The sequence below is a fragment of the Rhineura floridana genome, chromosome 1 (genome assembly GCF_030035675.1).
Source record: "Rhineura floridana isolate rRhiFlo1 chromosome 1, rRhiFlo1.hap2, whole genome shotgun sequence".
NCBI lineage: Eukaryota > Metazoa > Chordata > Lepidosauria > Squamata > Rhineuridae > Rhineura > Rhineura floridana.
In genome coordinates, this window is record NC_084480.1 from 214,961,242 (window position 1) to 214,977,766 (window position 16,525).

At 41.5% G+C, this 16,525-nt stretch overlaps 1 protein-coding gene across 5 annotated transcripts in view; it reads left to right on the top strand.

Annotated features, from left to right (window-relative positions):
- The first annotated feature begins 1,074 nt into the window (after positions 1-1,074).
- Positions 1,075-16,525, top strand: part of DTNBP1 (dystrobrevin binding protein 1) — a 73,113-nt gene continuing 57,662 nt past the window's right edge. The window contains exons 1-5 of one of the 5 annotated variants that reach the window (XM_061592717.1): positions 1,075-1,266; positions 6,805-6,855; positions 7,456-7,506; positions 9,437-9,497; positions 11,556-11,688. In XM_061592717.1, coding sequence (XP_061448701.1) covers positions 1,211-1,266; positions 6,805-6,855; positions 7,456-7,506; positions 9,437-9,497; positions 11,556-11,688 — 352 coding nt within the window. In that variant the 5' untranslated portion in view covers positions 1,075-1,210. Of the gene's footprint in view, positions 1,267-1,484; positions 1,578-6,804; positions 6,856-7,455; positions 7,507-9,436; positions 9,498-11,555; positions 11,689-16,525 lie in introns of those variants that run through there. The other 4 variants (XM_061592728.1, XM_061592707.1, XM_061592723.1 and 1 more) reach the window with 4 other exon arrangements.

Sequence of the window (16,525 nt, forward strand, 5' to 3'; positions counted from 1 at the left end):
TTCAGGTAATTGTCAAACATCTGCAACAAGATGAGCACAATGACAGAATTGACTATTAGGCTAGCCTTTGTTTAAAGTAACAGTATGATTTCATACAAGGATTAATTACTTACAAGACCCCCCCACCGCCACGGCTACCGCCACCCGCTCCCTTGATAGCATTTGCCAGCCACCCTTTGCATCCTTTAACTAATTACTCTAGCATTGGCCCTACGATGTTGCTTTCCCCCGGCTGTAACAGTTACACGCAGTATGTATAGGATTTAAACGACACGGTTTATACACGCTTATTTAATGATGAAAAATGCTGAGAAGCGCCGGGTTATACTAAGAGCGAGCCTCGTGTTGACGTCATCGCGCACGTGACAAGCGAGAAAGCTATCTACCTACACTACCCACGGACATATAAAAAGTATAAAATGACACGTAGCCCTTACTTCTGGATTCTATATAGCAGAGCAGAAAATTATGTTGGAACTGCAAAAATAAATATATCAGATTTTCCACACAAATAAGACCCGAGTTAAAAACAGCAGAACTCCTATCTGTGATTGTAAGCTTTTTTTTGTAGGGGAGGGACGCTGGTACTCAGTGAAAGCTGATGAAATCCTAAATGATGATGAACTGCCTTCAAGTCGATTCCAACTTATGGCTACCCTACAAATAGGATTTTCATGGTAAGCGCTATTCAGAGGGGGTTTACCATTGCCTTCCTCTGAGGCTGAGAGACAGTGACTGGCCCAAGGTCACCCAGTGAGCTTCGTGGCTGTGTGGGAATTCGAATCTTGGTCTCCCAGGTCGTAGTCCATCACTCTAACCACCATGCCGCACTGGCTCCCAAAATCCTAAATATATCCATAGATTTGGAGACAGTTCTCACATCTGTCCCCGGGGGAACTGACTGAAGCCATGGAAACCCGGAAATTCCCTATCCAGACCATGCGGTGCTTCACTCTCTATTTTATATCTCTGTGACCCAGGTGGCCTTCGCTTCCTCTCCGGCAAGAGGTTGGCTTGGGTGGCTCGGATGGGCGGAGCTTCTCTTGACAGGCGTAGCGCGAGAAGGAATTGTCGACGGTTAGGCTGAGCTGCTGTTGGGCCCTTCGCTAGAAGCTCCGCCCCTCCACTGTGTCCCGTGCTTCCCAGGAAGTACTGCAGTGAACTTGAGTCTTCTTCCAGCTTGTTGTTGCGCGCGTGCCACGGGGAGAAGATGTTTGAGAGCCTGCGCGAGCGGCTTCTGAGCGTCCAGCAGGATTTGACCTCGGGGTGAGTAACGGCTGCCGTTGTCGCCGCCGTAAGAAAGCTGCTGAGAGAATTGGGGAGGCAGGCGGGCGCGCGGGGCTAGCAGATAGAGACGAAGCAGCAGAGAGATCGAGTATCTCCTCTCGGGGGTCTAGCTCCCCGACCAATATAGTCGCCGTATAGTTGTGTAGGTAGGGGACACATTCCAGAAGAAGCAACAGCCGCGTCTCTCTGCTTTATAGAAAACAAAGCAGCCAGCAGGCTCCTTAGCTACCTAAGATTGTAACCTTAGGCGCGCTTACTTGGGAGGAAGCCTCACTGAACACAGTTCGGGGGTAAGTAGGTATCTTGGAAGCAAGCCCCATTGAATTCATGAAAACATGCATCGGATCGTGGTGTAAGAAATGTATGGTAGCTTTTGTGGGCAAATGCCTGTAGTGAGATGCGGGCGGAAGGGGGAGGCTAATGGCTATGATGCAGGAGTATCCTTTTAATAGGTTACCACAAATAACACTGGCGGGGGGGGGTCACAAAAATCCACAGCCTGTAATTCTTCGTTAATTTCATCCTGAACAATAGACACTTTCAGGCACTGTTATGCCAGATTTCTAATCCTCAATTAGATTTGCTAATTGAGAGTAGAAAAACTACCCACCTTGTTTACCATCTGATTGTGCATCCAAAAAAAGAAGTTGAACCTTTTGCTAAAGGGCAGCTAATGTGAGAACAGTATATACTACCTGTAATGTAAGCTCATCTCAGAATAAGAGTCACAACCAATAGGTTCACTTTTCCTTTCTATCTTTCATCTTTTAAAATTGCTTTTTAAAATTAGAGTTACTGGTGTGGCTCCGGGGCCCATAATTTTGTGGAAAATTCTTTATCCTCTTCCTTCTTCCAGTACACAGTTCAAGTGATTTTTAAAAAAAAACTGTTTAAAAACTGAATTTAAAAAACTGGCAGAAGAGATTAGTTCTTGAAGATGTACTTCCCAATTATGCTACTTATGAGGGCTGTTTTCTGTTACTCGTGGAGGCTGATCCATTTGGGCGAATGGGACTCTGCTCCACCAATCTCAGTCTGCCCTCACCCAGCCTACCAGCCTTCTTACTTGCAAGCAGTCCAAGGGATAACACTGTCTTTCAGCTTCCTCCTTAGTTTCAGTGTTGCTTTTGTTGAACTCGGGAGGAGGGAGGATGGGAACAAAACTAGAATTGACAATTTGTTGCCCTGCCTTCTGCCCTACCAGTTCCACTGGGCACCAGCCACCATTGTATGTTACTGTTGTTACTCACAGGGCCTCTTCAAATCACACTTGTGATTAGAAACTGAATGTGAAATCTGGTTATTTATTTATTTATTAAATTTATTAGTCGCCCATCTGGCTGGTTGTCCAGCCACTCTGGGCAACGTACAAGATAAAAAACAATACATTAAAATGTTAAAATTTAAAACCATAACAGTAAAAACCTAACCCACCCCAAAAGCCTGCCTGAAGAGCCAGGTCTTCAAGGCCCGGCGGAAGCTCATCATAGGAGGGGCATGGCGGAGATCATTTGGGAGAGAGTTCCACAGGGTGGGGGCCACTATTGAAAAAGCCCTCTCTCTAGTCCTCAGCAGTCTAGCTGTTTTAACCGGTGGGATCGAGAGAAGGTCTTCTGAGGCTGATCTTGTTGAGCGGCATCCCTGACAATGCTGGAGGCGCTCCTTCAGATAGACTGGGCTAAAACCATGTAGGGTTTTAAAGGTCAAAACCAACACCTTGAATTGGGCCCGGTAAACAACCGGTAGCCAGTGCAACTCCTTCAGCACTGGAGTGATGTGATCTTGCCGGCAGCTGCCTTTAATCAGATGAGCCGCCGCATTCTGTACCAGTTGCAGCTTCCGGACCGTTTTCAAGGGTAACCCCACGTAGAGCGCATTACAGTAGTCTAGGCGAGAGGTGACCAGGGCATGTACCACCGGTGGGAGCAGATGGTTGGGAAGGTAGGGGCACAGCCTCTGTATCAGATGGAGTTGATACAGCGCTGCCCGGCTCACAGCCGAGACTTGAGCCTCCATGGACAGCTGGGAGTCAAGAATGACCCCCAGGCTGTGGACCTGGTCTTTCAGGGGCAATCGTACCCCATTGAGCACCAGGTCCACATCCCCCAGCCTTCCCTTGTCTCCCACAAACAGTACCTTGGTTTTGTCAGGGTTCAGCTTCAGCTATTCCTTCCCATCCAGCCACTCACCGACTCCAGGCACTTGGACAGGGTTTCTACAGCCAACCTCGGTGCAGATTTAAATGAGAGATAGAGCTGCGTGTCATCCGCATACTGATGACATTGCAGCCCAAATCTCCTGATGATTGCCTCCAGCAGCTTTATATAGATGTTGAACAGCATCGGGGAGAGGATGGAACCCTGTGGCACCCCACAAGTGAGAGGCCAAGGATCCGAGACCTCATCCTCCAATGCCACTCTTTGGTACCTACCAGAGAGGAAGGAATGGAACCACTGCAATACAGCGCCCCCCCATGCCTAACCTCTTCAGGCGGTCCAGGAGGATAACGTGGTCAACGGTATCGAAAGCCGCTGAGAGATCAAGAAGGACAAGGAAGGTGCATTCGCCCCTGTCCCATGCCCTCCTCATATCATCTACCAAGGCAACCAAGGCTGTTTCAGTCCCATGTCCAGGCCTGAAGCCCAATTGAAATGGATCCAGATAATCCGCTTCCTCCAAGTGCGTTTGCAACTGCTTTGCCACCACCCGCTCAACCGCCTGGCCTAAGAATGGCAAATTTGAGACTGGGCGAAAGTTGTTCAGATCTTGTCTTGGGTATAATGAGAAAAGTGGAGCCTGTTGGCATGTCCAGGCCTCTGAGTCATGAGTGGACCTGGATATGCTCCTTTAATGTCTTACCATTTTTGTCTCGCTAATGACTAGCAGGAGTACTCCCACAAAGGTTATGACATGACAGACACTCTTTGTTTTGTTGCACAATGATCCTTATCTTACAGAATCTTCTAATCTTCTAGAATGCCACAGATCAAGAGTTCTCCTTATCTTTGACATAGAATTGGATCATCCCGTCCTTCATCTGCACACTGTCATGGAGTTGCTATGCTAAATTATAAAACAGACATGTAAATTTCCGATACAGTATTTTAAACAGAATTTATGTATTTCCATGTCAATATTTGCAGTGGGATAGGCATCTTTCAAAGAGTTATATATGCTTTTATCAGTGTCTGCACTTGCACAGACTATTGAGTTCAGATGCTATTTCAAGCCAAAGAAGATGAAATAAAAGCCACACCTGAGGCTGTGTGTGCCTTCCAAGGGAGGTGGAAATTTAACTGTTCTATAAAATCCCTTTGAATTTAGGAGATGATTTACTACAAGGCTAAATCAAAATCATGGACCTTTTTGCTTGAAGTATTTAACAAGAATTATGCAAAATTAGGAAGATATGCTGCCTATGTTGATAAGTAACATCCTGTTAAATAGAAAAAGGTGAATGTCAGCTGTAAAAAGGCAAAATGAAATAAACATGTTGATACCAACCTCTGCTGTACCTAGAACAATGGTATGATAGCAGCAATGAAGTGGATGTAGTTGCTGTAATTGCTATCTAATATCTACAAAATAGCATACATGGGTAACTGTTTTGTGAGAGAAAGGGAAAGTGTGACTTCTACCCTTAATTTATGAACGTGAAAGGATACTAGAAAATTCAATCCTCCCTTATTCTTCTTTATAGAGTGAGGTGGGGAGTTCTAGGGTTTTCCCCCCGATATGATTTATCATTGCTTTATTGATCTTGTGTCTTGGTAGAAGCTACAGCTTTGAATGATCTAAATATGTGTGTTTTTTTACTACAGGACCCTCAATAATTGCCAGTTGTTCATGGACTGCTAGAGAGACCAATTGTGTAGTTTCAGGTTATTTGTCTGTAACTTGTGTTTTCCAGGAATAGTCTCTGTTAATCATTACTACAGATACTGGCTCAATTCACATATTGCATTTGAATGCCAAAGTCTGGTGGCATAATTAAACTTTTATCTTGGTATCTTAAATTTGGACATTGCATTCTCAGAACTCCAAGCTGTGGTTTCAAGATTAGGCTATTTTAAGTCTGAATTGAGCAACTGAGGTTATGGGTTTTATTATATTTTTAAGGCATTAATATACCATCTGTAATAAAATATTATTCCAGAGTGGTTTACAAAGCATTTTAAAACCCAAACTACTGTGAAATATATACAAAAATAGATAACATAGATAAAACACTAAGAATGGACAAGATAAAATAGCATAGTGGAAACAGTGCTGAAATATACACATTAAATCACATGGGAGTATAAAATGTCTAAAAAAAAAAAAAGGTACCAGGTGGGCTTCGTTGGGGAAGTTGCTCCACAGCTCTTTGTTGTTGCCCTCCTTTCTCTCTTGTGGAAGTGATACTCTGAGAAGGGCCTTAATGGAAGATCTTAAGTGTTTGGGCAAGTTGATATGGTATGAGGTGGTCATTCAAGTAGTTTTTTTGATGGTGATGGGTGATAAAGCAACAGCAATGCAATTTTTAGTTTAGCAACCCTGAGAGGTAATGCATTTTAAATTAATAACCAAGATCCCAATAGGGTTATTGGATTTGTGGTTTGTGGTAAGTCTGAATCTACTTGAATTTATATATTCATAATGCAATATACACAACCTACTGAGGAAGACTTGAAGATGAATTGAGAAATAGCATATACTTTCAGAATAGTTGATATTTGGGAGGATGGCTTTATGTGGGTCTAGCTACCTCATGGTGGAGAGTAGTTGGCCTTGTTCATGCAGTGGAATGAGGTATTTGAGTCCTGACATAGTAAAATGAATTTCACCACTTCAGGATGTATCAAATGCTCCCTTACATGATTGCTGTTTAATTTCTGTCCGCCCTTCCTCTCAAAGGAGCTTGGGGTGGCAAACAGCAAAATTCTACAACCTAAAAACATTTTAAAACAGTCACATATCCTCATAGCTAATGTATTCAAGGTTGTCAGGGACAATATAGTTCAGCCATCAAATGCTCAGGTGAACATGAATATTGTAAAATTCCTCCTGAATGTTAATAATGAAAGAGGCAGGTGCACCTCACCAGGGAGGGCATTCCATGGAGATCTGCAACTGAGAAGGTCCTGTTATGGGTCAGCACCAAAGGGGTAGCAGCACTATTTGCCAGTAGATTAAAAAGGAGTTGTTGTTTTTAAATGACGGAACATTCACAAATAGTGTCTTTCACCTGAAGCACCACAGTCCACTCTTCCAGTTCAGATTTCTATCACCTTTTTCCTGCTCCATGTGTAGACCTGGCTAAGTGGCATGGGAAGAGAGTTATGTGGTGCCAGAGGAATTAAGTGGAGCAGGTTTGGAGATGTTTCAAGAAGAGTGGAGGAGCTGGGATGATATATCTGGTAAGGTTTATAGGTGGCAGGAGAAATGCAGAAGACTTAGTAAGTTTAGAGGAGGGCAGTTCATAAACCTCTCTTATTTTGAGTCTTACTGCTTTTCTTTTGTATGTATGTGTTATAGGCTGAAGACTTTGGGTGACAAATCAAGAGAAGCCAAAATAAGCAAGCAGAGGTGCTGTTGGGTATTTTTAAATTATACTTTATATAAAAAGTTTCATCAGCAAAATCTAATTTATTACATGATGTTTGTATAGCAGAATAGTCTGTTCTGCGGAATAACATTAAAAAACTAATATTAGCAGGATTCCTGTTTTCAATAGAGCTGGATCTTAATTAAATTGTTGGGCAATCGTAGCAAAATATGAGATAGGAGCTGTGCTCCAGTCAGTAAATAAGGGGCATCACATTTCTTTGCACCGCCTCTGGGATCTGCTTACATCATGAGCTGAGGTGGCGGTAGCAACTATTTGTGTTGATAGATCAGCACTCTGAAGGAGCTCTCATGGATCTGTGTGGGGAGATTTTGGGGGGTGTAATGACATTTGAAGGCCATTAGATAATGCTCCTTTGGAGCCAAACAAACAAAGCAGGGCATAGTAGCTATAAAAGCATCAGTCTGACTGTGAAAAAGTCATTTCTCATGATTGCCTTTGACACTATTGATTCTTACAACATGAATATAAAAAAGGAAGTTTGGTTATCTAAATATTAATTTGAAAAATGCTATAGGACTGTTACCCTTAACTAATACATTATGTGATTTTTATTACAGAACTGTACAGTGTTCACCAGAGTTCTCTGCTGGATTAGTTCTACTGAGCAGGTAAATTTCCTCTTGTAAACCTCTACTCTTGAGTTTCAGACAGTGTTATAATTCTTATTTATTTTTCTGGAGGCATGTGTTTAACCAGTAGGGAGAGATACTGTAGTAAATTTCCTTGCTCCAATTTTTACATTGCATTCAGTATCCAATAGGAAAGTGTCAGGCCCAGGATGTGACTCAGGAACCAGACCAACGGCTGTAGTTAATTCGTGTTTTATTAGGGTAATGTCCAAACAAAGATTGCGTTTTCTCATGAAGCAATACAGGGATACAGGTCCTGCGGCATTGGGAGAAAGTTGACAGAGCAAGGGACTTCTTCCCGCCTGTTCTTTAAGAAGGGGCCAAACGGGCGCTCAATCTTTCGCTCCTCCTTAACTGCCCCTCAGGTACTGCCCGCCTTCCCCCCCTTCTCTCCTGTCTTTTCAGCTGTCTGCGTGTGCGCGGTGAGGGGGGAAGCATCACCCCCTCCTCTTCTGAAGTTTCCGATTCCAGGATGGGGGATAGGGGAGGAGCTGATGGTAAACTGCCTCCCTGCTTTTCGGCTGTGAGCAGCCCTCCCTCTTTCCCCTCTTGCTCTGAGCCTGAAAGAGGGGGAGGCGTGAGAATGTCCAGGGAGGGCTCAGGCTCCCCGTTGCTAAGCGACCTTATCACTGGCAGTTCCTTTGTTTCGTCTTCGCTCCAAAGGGGGGAAGTTCCTCCCCCTTCCCTCTGCCATCCATCCGAATACTCTTCTCCCAACTCTCCGGGATCCAGCTCCCCAGGATTGGGACCCCAGCTCTGCCTTCCGACAGAAAGTGATTAATAATTTTTAAAAAATGAATATTTTCATTGATGCTACTGATACCTTTGATACCTTGCTACGGTTAGCATTTATTCACTTATGTGGAGCAGAAGTAAAACAAAAACTTAGTGTTTGTTTCTAAAGATGTAAATATTTAGCTTTTAATGTAGATCCTAACAGCTGTAAAATGTATTCTAATAAAAAAGGTACAGTACTTTAACACCCTAATCCTACGCTTACTTGTTTGGAATCAAGACCCATCGAATATATTGAGATTTACTCCCAAGTAAGTGTGTGCAGGTTTGCAGCCCTAACAGTGCAATTCTATATATTTCACCTTAGAAGTAAGTCCGATTGAGTTCATCGGGGCTTGAGCACAGAAATAATATTGGCAGTATAATTCACATTGTTTTAGTATGGGTAAGGTTCAACTAGGGGAATCTTATCCTTTCTTTTTAAGAAAAATGTATCTAGGCTTTTCTCTTTTATTTGTTTTGTTTGTGAAAATGTGGTTTGTTTCTTTCCTTTGTTCAGCATAATTATTAGTTTATGAGCTCCACAAAACTGTAGGTTGATTGTTTAACTGTATTGGGTAACTGATTACCTAACAGACTCAGCTTTCATTTAAAAGTTGTGCTATTAGCCCAGGCTTTTAGACCTTGTGGTTTCTGAGAAGAGCATGAAAGATGTGAATCCTGGTAAGACTCAGATGCTAGAGGAAGATTTCTAAAAAATTTTGTTCAGTCAGTCTGTCAAACTTTATTGCCTAGCCATAGGCCATTGCAACGAAGATTTCTAAATATAAACATTTATTCCCATTGTATTGAATTGCATATACATATCTTAAGCTACAGTCCTAGACACTCCTCTGTGCAACTTGCTAATGGGTAGACATGCATAGGATTCTGCCATTAGTCTCTGCCAAATTCTGAAAACATGCTTGTTTTTAAAAACTCAACTGGAATGTGTAATAGAGCAAAGATGCTATGAATGTGAGATTGTTTGACTTAATACATTATAAACAGTTTTTATTGGTAGCTATATATTTTTCCTTACAGTAAATAACCCCTTTGGCCCAGTACAGCTAGGTGTGCTTGTGGCCACAATCTTAAATAAAATCCAATGTTATGACTATTTTCTTTTGTGAAGGTATGAAGATACTTGGGCAACTCTTCACAGAGGAGCAAAAGAATGCGCAAAAGCTGGAGAGGTAAAACATTTGCAGAAACTAATATGCAAACTTTTTGTTTGAAAACTACATTAGTTTTTCAGTGTTTTGCATTCAGGAAGATGCACATTTCTCTCATCTGAATGAATATTTGCCATGAAACATGTGTTTGAAAGAATCCTGATTAGCATATTGATATTTCATGTGGAAAGCAACTCCACCCAGAACAGTTGAACATCATCTTCCATTTCAGATGAACCAAGCACTCGCAACACCTCTGTCTTATCTAGATTTGCTTTAGTTTATTGCCCCCCATCCAGTTACATAATTAATCTCAGGCAATTATTCAGCAGTACTTCCACACTTTTATTTGAGTTAAATGTTCTAACTTCATTTGAATTGGATGATGTTAAACTGAAGTGGTTGGCTGTGATCACACCAATGTACACGGCAGGGAAATGGAAGTGGCATGTTTGTCACAGAATAATGGGGTTGTGGTTCATGCAGTACAATATGTCCAGGAGGAGCACATACATTTATAATAGTTTATTATAAATTTTCATCATGCTTCTAAATTCATAGAATTAATACTGATCGGGGCGGGGAGCTTGGAGGAAGAGTAGGATTGAAATGTAATAATAAAAAAGCCTTGCAAAACTGAAGATATCCACCATCAGAATTAAAATTGTGCATAAGCAATTGTTTCTTGAACTGGTTTAAGAGCAATAGAAACATATCACATGTTACTGCATGCCTTCAAATTGTATAGTAAATCAAATAAGTTGTATTACTTGCAACTGAAAACTAGATGCACTTCATTAGATGCTGTTTCTGTAAATAAAATACATACAATTTATATAAACTTACTTTGATTTCTAGTAAACATTCCCGTTAAATATATTATGGTACTGAGAAGGATGTCAAGAAGTTCCATGTTCATAATTTGATGGTTTCCTAAGCTATTGTATGTCTTATATACTTACAGAATGCCAAGTATTTAACTGAATTTCTGGCAGAACTTTTTGTGAATTTCAAAGCATATAGCAGAAATAATTGCTTTATTCACATAAACTCTGGTTTGATACCTGAGTTTAAAATTGTATTCTGAATTAAAATATATTGCCTCAATACTGTTAAAAAAGAATTGCATTGCTGAACAGGAAAGATTTGACTATATTAATGCAGAGATGGGGAAATGCAGGCCTGGGGACCAAATGTGGCCCTTGAGGCCCCTCCTCTCTCTCTGGCCTTTGGATACTCACAAAATCACACCCCCTTTCCCTAGGCCACACACCTCACCATTCCTGCTCTGCCGCCTCCTTGAGTGCTTTTGTCTAGCTGGAATATATCTTGTACTGTGATAATGCTTCTTACTTGCCTGAACGGAGGGTTTTGAGAGAGGGGCATACAGTATATAAACCTCTGACTCTTGCATGGGTGGAATAATAGTCTTTTGTAGAACAGTTAAGAGTCGCATCTATTGCTCTTTCCACTTTTCCCCTTTGCCCCACCCACCATTGGCATGTGGCCCTGGAAGGTTGCCGATGAGGAAATGCAGCCTCAGGCTGAAAAAGGTTTCCCATCCCTGCAGTAATAATCGGTAAGAGTTGGCTGAATAGACTTCGGAACAGAGGAATAATGAAAACTGTTGCAGTTGGTGTTATATTGAGAGTTGATCATAATCAGATGGTTATATTTAAAAGTAAATAGTATTCATTTGTTCATTTTTGGAGAGACTTTGGCAAGGTATATGACTGAAGTAATATGGCTGGAAACATGGAAAAATATTTTGGTGTGATGTAATGGCATAATTTTGATGAATAGTATTTTTTATTTTGAAATGCCTCTGTTTTCTCTGTATTTCTCATTGAAAACATTCTTTTTTAAAAACAACAATTATTTTAAGCCCAATGACTGTTAATGAGTCAGAAATATAACATTTCTGTCATAATTTACTGACGTTGGCTATTGTGAATATAAATGTGGAGCTAAATTCTATTTAAGCTTTGGAACCTGACTTGTGAGCCTGATCAGAGGCTTATAAAGCAAGTTATAATAAATTTCATAATTTTGGTTTTATCCTGACCTCAAACATTGCAGCTGGTGGATAGTGAAGTTGTGATGCTTTCTGCCCACTGGGAGAAGAAGAGAAGTGGTCTGTTAGACCTTCAGGAACAGCTCCAGCAAATTCCAGTTTTTTTAGCGGATTTGGAATCCACAACAGCTAGCCTAAGTAAGTGTGCGTGCACCGCTTTGTTTGCTTTATAGATTTATTTCACCTTTTAGAAAACATTCCCCAAGGCATCTTAAAAATAATAAAAACAAAATACCAGTGTTAAAATAGCACAGTTAAAAGTTCATAGTAATAATGATGTGGGGTTTTTTGGTTAAAAAATGAGGCTCTGGTACTCATGCCTTGATAAATGCTCTGAGTGCCTACACAAAATGGTTTACCATGGCAGTCAAAAAAGAGGTGCCGATGCTCTGTACCAGTGAGTTCTATCACAAAAAAACCCCTGGTCATTATATTTAACATACAGAAATAAAAACAAATCATACAAAGTGTTTCTGAGTAAGAATGTTTTTAGGGCTGTTCTCAAGGCTCAGAGGGAGGAGGATTGGCAGATTTCTCCAGGGAGAGAGTTTAGTTATTGAGGTGCTGCTGGAGAAAGCCCCTGTCTCTGATACTCTGGGAGATAGAGAGTAGGGCTCAGAGCATGGTCTTGAGTGCCATGTATCCTCATATGGGCAAAGGTATTTATGGGGGGGCAAGAGGGCAGCTCCCCCCCAAAACCTTTGCATGATCAGTGGGTACAGTGTGCAACAGGTCCATTGGGAGGTGAGAATGGAAAACTTGGGGAAATGGTATTCAGTATCCTAGAAGAGGGCAAGGTTGACTGGCAGAAAGTTTTGGCAGGAGCACTTTACACTGCAGTATTTTCTTGTGGTTCCTACTTGTTTTAATAATTTCTATTTTGAGATAAGATAATGGATTATGGATTAGTTGAGAGGGTTTTTAAAATGATATTTTATTTCTTGCTATAACAAAGTTTAGTTTTAATAACTGATAACATCTTAGCTTCCACAAGAATTCTAAGGTGACTTGACTTTTTCTGGGTGTTAATATTTTGGCTAGAAACCTTCTAATTAGCTACCTGTCTGTATGCATTTGAATCTAGATCCAATTCAATCTGGTTTCAGGCCTGGTTTCGGCACTGAGACAGCCTTGGTCGCCCTGTTTGATGACCTATGTCGGGAGAGAGACAGAGGGAGTGTAACTCTGTTGATGCTCCTTGATCTCTCAGCGGCTTTTGATACCATCGACCATGGTATCCTTCTGGAGAGGCTCGCAGAGTTGGGAGTTGGGGGCATTGCTTGGCAGTGGTTCCGCTCTTACTTAGCGGGCCGTCTCCAGAAGGTAGTGCTTGGGGAACATTGCTCGACGCCGTGAGTTCTCCAATGTGGGGTTCCGCAGGGGTCGGTTTTGTCTCCCATGCTGTTTAACATCTACATGAAGCCGTTGGGTGCGGTCATCAGGAGTTTTGGAGTGCGTTGACACGCAGCTCTACTTCTCCTTTTCATCATCTACAGGTGAGGCTGTCGATGTGCTGAACTGTTGCCTGGCCGCGACAATGGACTGGATGAGAACTAACAAACAGGCTCAATCCTGACAAGACTGAGATGCTGCTGGTGGAGGGTTTGTCTGATCGGATGGTGGATACATATCCTGTCCTGGATGGGGTTACACTCCCCCTAAAGGAGCAGGTCCGTAGTTTGGGAGTCCTCTTAGACTCTTCCCTCTCACTCGAGGCTTATGTAGCCTCCGTGGCACGGAATGCGTTCTACCAACTTCGGTTGGTAGCCCAGCTACGTCCCTATTTGAGTAAGGAGGACCTCACATCAGTTGTACATGCTCTGGTAACCTCGCGTTTGGACTACTGCAACGCGCTCTACGTAGGGCTACCTTTGAAGACAGTTCGGAAGCTACAGCTAGTGCAAAATGCGGCGGCCAGATTGCTAACTAGGACCAAGTGGTTCGAGCATATAACACCTGTTCTGGCTCGCCTGCACTGGCTCCCAATATGCTTCCGGGCCAGATTCAAAGTGTTGGTATTGACCTATAAAGCCCTATATGGCGCGGGACCACGATACCTGTCGGAATGCCTCTTCCGGTACGAACCGGCCCGTACACTACGGTCTTCTACGAAGGCCCTCCTCCAGGTCCCGACTCATAAGGAGGCCCGGAGGGTGGTGACAAGATCTAGGGCCTTCTCAGTGGTGGCCCCCAAACTGTGGAATAGTCTCCCCGAGGTGGTGCGCTTGGCGCCGACACTATTATCCTTTCGGCGCCAAGTTAAAACCTTCCTCTTCTCCGAGGCATTTTAATCTCAATTTAAGTTAATTTCAATTTAAGTTAATTCAATTTTAAATATGTTGTAATTGATTTTAGTTTGTGTTGTTTTTATATGCTCTGTTGTATTGTACTTGTGATTTTATTGTACTTGTGTTCACCGCCCAGAGAGCTATTGCTAGTCGGGCGGTATAAAAGTTGAATGAATGAATGAATGAATGAATGAATGAATAAATAAATAAATAAATAAATAAAACCACCCTTCCTCCAAAGAGATTAGGGTAGTTACAATAATCATGTGCGATAACTGGCCCAGACTCAGTTAGTGATCTCTGTGACCGAAGGGTTTCTCTCCATATTCTTCATCTATGTTCACACTGTATCACACTGGCTCACAACCAATGAATAGACAATTTTATATCTGTTTGTAAATCAAATTGCTGTGAAGCAGTACTCTAGGCACACATATTGGAAGGAAGGCTGATTGAATCAAAAAGGACTTCTTAGTAAATGTACATAGGATCCAGCTACATATTTTATTACTTCATCTGTCCCTGGTGTTGTCCTGTCATTATACATGTGTAGAGTGCAATCTTTTACTTTAATACACTAAATAAATATTGTTCCTTATTGGCCTCTTAGTGCTAAACTTCATGTTGTGCCTGGAGACCCATGATTGATATCGCATCCCACTTTTTTTTAACTAAATGCAAATGAGGGGAAGGGGTACAGTTATTTAACCCTTGCCCCATGCTGTTTCCCTAATCTAAATAGCTCCCCCTCCTATCCAGGCCCAACCCCCTTAAGCAGTGTTCTTATACTGTTTAGGGAGGGAAATACAGGCATGATATAGATGCTGATCAAATAGTGGCTTCAGGAAATTAATGCAGATAATTGTGCTTCTTGCCCACTCAAATTAGTACTACTGCTAACAATGCTTTTTAAAAAATGTTTGGGAGATCACTCATGACTCTCCTGGCATAAGTACCCTGTTGTTAATAAGCAAAAATGGAAGTAAACACTTCCAAACTCTTGCTAGCTGAGTGGGAGGAGGAGGAGAGAAATGCACAAGCCTGATGCTTGCTGCAGTTTATTCCTGATTGGTAGCATGATGTGTATATGTGGTCAATGTGTAATTTGGCCTAGAAGCAGAAATTACACTCCTTTATGGAATGGACCAAGCAATTTCAGAAGAAAATCACCCTGTTCTTTATAGATTACAGCAAAGCCTTTGATTGTGTAGATCATGAAAAACTACAGAATTCTTAAAAAAAAAAATTGGGGTGCCACAGCATCTGATTGTCCTGATATGCAAACTATACTGTGGACAAGAGGCTACTGTAAGGACAGAATATGGAGAAACCGACTGGTTCCCAGTCGGAAAGGGTGTGAGACGGGTGTATTTTATCACTCTATTTGTTTAATCTATATGCAGAACATATCATACGGAAAACAGGATTAGACCAAGATGAAGGTGTGAAAATTGGAGGGAGAAATATCAATAATTTAAGATACGCAGACAATACCATACTCTTAGCAGAAACCAGTAATGACTTGAAATGAATGCTGATGAAAGTTAAAGAGGAAAGCACAAAAGCAGGACTACAGCTGAACATCAAGAGGACTAAACTAATGACAACAGAAGATTTATGTAACTTTAAAGTTGACAATGAGGACAGTGAACTTGTCAAGGATTATCAGTACCTTGGCACAGTCATTAAACAAAATGGAGACAATAGTCAAGAAATCAGAAGGCTAGGACTGGGGAGGGCAGCTATGAGAGAACTAGAAAAGGTCCTCAGATGCAAAGATGTATCGCTGAACACGAAAGTCGGGATCATTCAGACCATGGTATTCTCAGTCTCTGTGTATGGATGTGAAAGTTGGACAGTGAAAAAAGTGGATAAGAGAAAAATCAACTCATTTGAAATGCAGTGTTGGAGGGGAGCTTTACGCGTACCATGAATTGTGAAAAAGACAAGTAATTGGGTGTTAGAACAAATTAAACCAGAACTATCACTAGAAGCTAAAATGATGAAACTGAGGTTATCATACATTGGACACATAACGAGAAGACATGATTCACTAGAAAAGACAGTAATGCTGGAAAAAACCAGAAGGGAGTAGAAAAAGAAGGCCAAACGAGATTTTTATTTTTTTATTTATTAAATTTATTAGTCGCCCATCTGGTTGGCTGTCCAGCCACTCTGGGCGACGTACAAAATAAAAACATACAAATACATTAAAACATTAAAAATCTCAATAATAATAATAAGATGGATTGATTCCATAAAGGAAGCCACAGGCCTGAACTTAGAAGTTCTGAACAGGGTGGTTCACAACAGATGCTATTGGAGGTCACTGATTCATAGGGTCGCCATAAGTCGTAATTGACTTGAAGGTGCATAACAACAACAACAACAACAATCTGTCTGAGAGAACGCTGGTCTTTGTTAGGGAGGATAAACACAAATTGCATAATTGCTGACTGGAAATTCAGACTAGATCATATAGTGGTGCCAGATTAGTAGTGTATTTTATTCTGTGTGAAAATATACAAACTGTATTCTAGTAACATCATTTCACCTTTAGTACAAATATGCTGATAGTTTCACCTAGTAAATTTACTAATTTTTATCATAAAATCTCTACTTTGTTGCTATTATAGCATTTGGGAAGTGATTGTTCTACTATTTGGGAAGTTCCTTAAAAGCTTTCA